General features: G+C 41.8%; 1 protein-coding gene across 1 annotated transcript; it reads left to right on the top strand.

Annotated features, from left to right (window-relative positions):
- The first annotated feature begins 1,805 nt into the window (after positions 1–1,805).
- LOC107158885 (vomeronasal type-1 receptor 4-like) lies at positions 1,806–2,753 on the top strand. The gene has a single exon (XM_015505368.1). It carries the CDS (start codon positions 1,806–1,808, stop codon positions 2,751–2,753), a length of 948 nt encoding a protein of 315 aa, XP_015360854.1.
- The last annotated feature ends 1,509 nt before the right edge of the window (positions 2,754–4,262 follow it).

Here is a 4,262-nt window from a genome sequence, read left to right on the forward strand (position 1 = left end):
AAAGAGCCTGATGAGTAATGCACAATCAGTGTGAGAGCAGCATCTGGGAGAGAAGACCCATCTCAGGAGTCTGGGTAAGTGATCACATCAGAAAAGGGGGTGCTGAATGGAACCCGTAGAAGCCAGAACCACAAAGGGAGTAGAAGAACTGATGAAGAATGGGCTCCAGGTAGTAAAGATGAATGGGGTCCAGCCTCAATGCCAAACTATGATGGATCCTAATTTAACTTAATGTGATCCTCATTGACAGTGATTGCTATGGTTTAATCCAAGTGAAAAAGAAATGTGATTTTTTCATGGTGTACAAGGATGTTGTTTGAAATTCACTCAGCTGCTCAGTTTCTGTTATAGGGAATTCCACCCTAAATCTCTGTGATTTCTAGTGCTGGACCTATATTATCTCTCTGCCTGTTGTGTGGAGTAGGAGGAGCTCACAGGAATCCTCTAGTCCTGTGCAGAGAGAGAGCTGATGGAGATGCTTGGGCAGAATGTTTTATCTTAACTCTGAGCATGATGCAGCCAATGGGGACAATAAGTGTACCAATCCTGAAAGCCTCAGAGTTCAAGGAGAATGAGGCCATTTCTCTCTGATGTGGAAACAACATGTATGGAAAAGTGAACGTGATTATTACAGGTGTCAAACACCACCTGTCGGATGTGCATCTTTATGCCTGTCCATAATATTCTGATTGTATGGAACTTAGCATCTGGACTAGGAATCTATAGTGGAGCAGGCTCAATGTGCTGGGCGTATAGGAAATCTCTTCACTGCCTGTTCAAGTTTCTGTGAACCTAAATTTCTCCAAATGATGAACTGGGTTAAATTATGCAGTCAAAGGACCTCAGAAATTCTGACATTTCAATGTTAAAATGAACATGTTTTCATGCCCACATAAGCCAGTTAGTATGGGAGGTTTCTACTGTGATTACATCACCCATCCCTCTTCCTTGAAACATTTTTTAACTTGGATATTAATTAAGTCATATACATTTATGTCTTCAAAAACCAGTGAATATTTTATTTCTACTCTATTCTGTCATCACATATTGATGCTTTATATCCCAATATTAGGACCTGGCTTGGGAATGTGGCACAATTCCTATGAGAGTTGTCATTGTACTTGGGCTCTAAACACACCACCAAGTAAGTTATGTGGTCACTGTCCTGCTGTGGAGTCTGTCCTGCCTCATTGCTTAAGACCCACCAGGGGACAAGTGCCTGCTGTACTAAAGTTCCCTAGGTGCATCTGCAGTTATTAAACTATCTAAATGTTCATTTATAATTGATATTACATGTAGAATAAACCTTTATAAGCAAGTGGAAACATTTTCCTAATAAGAAGTTATAAAGTAGCACTCATCAGAAGACATTAGTAATGCATAAAAGCAGAAGTAAAATGAGCTGATTGGTAGAAGAACCCTGCTCACTAGCTTTAGGGAAGCTTGGTGGTTCACATAGCCCCAGCCCGTTTCAAGGCTCCTTATTGCACTGGATCAGTTATGAATTTCTGTGCCCAAGATCTCCTGGTCATCAGCAAAGTCATCTCAGCACCTGCCTCATGTTGTGAAGATTCCAGAATCACCATGTGCTGCCTTCACAGCTGGGATTTATACACACTTCATGTCTCAACTATTCATACCAGGCTCATTACAACCTGGTAGTTAAAAGAAAACATTAAGAAAGCTTTCACACTGGGAACTCTGGGGAGTGGGCAATGCTGGGTTGGGGTTGACAGGACATGTGCAGCCCAGGCCTCCTCTTCCCCTGCAGGACTCTCTGGATGGGACAGCAGGGAACTGGCAGGATGGAAGCCAGTGATGTGGCTGTAGGAACCATCTTCCTGGCACAGACTGTGGCTGGAGCTCTGGGCAATTCCTCTCTTCTCCTCCATTACCTGGTCCTTTACTTCACTGGGTGCAGGGTAAGACACACAGACTTGATTCTTCAGCCCATGATTGTGGCCAACTTTTTAACTCTCCTGTGTAAAGGAGATCCCCAGACAGTGGCAGCTTTTGGAGTGAAAATTTTCCTCAGTGATTTTGGATGCAAGCTGCTTTTCTATCTTCACAGGGTGGGCAGGGGTGTGTCCATTGGCAGCACCTGCCTCCTGAGTGTCTTCCAGGCCATTAAGATTAGTCCTGAGAACTCCACCTGTTCAGAGCTTAAACTAAATATTCCCAAGTACATTGGCTCCTCCATATACCTGAGCTGGATCCTGTACCTCCTCGTAAATGTTGTTTTTCTTATGTACATGACTGGGAGAAGAAGCAACAAAAACATCACAATACTAAAAAATTATGGATACTGTTCTACTGTTCATCAAGACTCAACTACACACTCACTGCATGCAGCATTGCTAACATTCCCTGATGCCCTGTGTCTGGGGCTCATGCTCTGGGCCAGCAGCTCCATGGTGCTCATCTTGCACAGGCACAAGCAGAAAATGCAGCATCTTCATAAGACTAGCTCCCCCAGGTCTTCCCCTGAGTACAGAGTCATCAAAACCATCCTCCTCCTCGTGAGCACCTTTGTCTCTTTTTACACACTTTTCTGTATATTCCAAGTTTGTTTATCTGTTATTTATAATCCCAACTGGTTTGTGGTGAGCACGGCTGCAATCTTCTCTGGGTGTTTCCCAGCTGTCAGCCCCTTTCTGCTCATGAACAGAGACTCTACTGCATCCAGGATCCACTCTGCCTGGGTGCAGAATAGGAAGAATGCCAATCATGTGAGAAAAATATACATCATTTAGTTTTGTACAATCTCATCTCCACAAACTTAGTGATAAGGCAGTCACACTGTAAGAGTGCAACACACGCACACACGTTTGCATAGTGTGTTATGTGTGTCTCTGCATCTACCTGAGTATGTCTGCCCATCATTCAGATGATGTTTATTATGCATAAAACAATATCAGAAAATTTTATGTAAGTTGTGCAAATTCAATATTTTAACATAATGCTCATTTGATAATGACAATTTGCTTTAATACAATGTTTATTTATTGGATGTATGTCTTGCCATTTTAGTTGATTAAGTGGTTAAAATGCCATGTATATATATTTATTTACCTACTTCAATTCTTAGGTCGTAGCTATTTCTGGAGCCATATGTACTACTGCTTTGCCTGGGGGCCTTCATATCTCAGACTTTTCTCTTGGAAAAAAAGTGTCCAAATGAATATATTCAATAGAATTTGACTCAAACCACAGTTAGTCTTCATGTTGGTGTAATCATGGACACACCTGGGAAGGATTTACTAACAAACCATGTGACACTTGTTCTGTGTTTAAATATCTTATTGATTCCTTTTCTGCAATTTATTTTCATAATTTCATACTTCACCCTTTTTCTTTCATGATGTGTATTAAGTATAACTTAGATCAACCTAGAAATGATAGTCCACATGTAGATAGTCACACAGTAAAGATTTTTAGAATGTTTGGCCTCTTCCTTGACAATATAAAACTATTGGATTATAATCTGTTTACCTTCTTTCAATGTACTTTTTTTTAAGAGAGAGCGAGCGAGCGAGAGAGAGAGAGAGAGAGAGAGAGAGAGAATTAATTTTAATATTTATTTTTTAGTTTTTGGCAGAAACAACATCTTTGTTTGTATGTGCTGCTGAGGATGAAACCCGGGCTGCAAACACGCCAGGCGAGCACGCTACCGCTTGAGCTACATCCCCAGCCCCAATGTACTTTTAGTTGCTCCTGTGTCTTTAAAATAATTTTATGCAGGGGTCATGATTGATCTGCTCAGTGAGATTTCACTAGCTGACCACAGCTCTGCTGGCAGCTCCAGTGTCAAAAGGAAGCAAGGTCCCCGTCACTGGTGCCTCCTCATTCCTCTCCAATAACTGTCTCTGGGTCACCACGATGTGACAGCTAACTTCATGGTCACTTTATTCCCTTTGTATTCTGTATAAATGGATCCACACAGCATGACTACTTTTGTGTTTGACTTTTAAAGTTCCATATGCCTGTTACCTTTTCTGCATTATCACAGTTAGTGATAGGATTCCACTGTGGGGGTCTCCAGCAATGAATCATCCCTCCTTTGATGCCCAGGTGAGGCTTTAGTTTGGGGCCTCATGGATACTCTTACCATGAAAGTTCTGCCTCATGTTGGAGACACAGCAGGGCTTTCTGTTGGGTGTAAGTGTGGGAAGAGTTGGGTCACCAGCTTGCACGTATACACAGGTTGATTTCTCCGCATTTTCACCAAATACTTCCCATCAGTTTTCTAAAATTCATATACA

This window comes from Marmota marmota, unplaced genomic scaffold (genome assembly GCF_001458135.2).
Source record: "Marmota marmota marmota unplaced genomic scaffold, marMar, whole genome shotgun sequence".
NCBI classification, from domain to species: domain Eukaryota; kingdom Metazoa; phylum Chordata; class Mammalia; order Rodentia; family Sciuridae; genus Marmota; species Marmota marmota.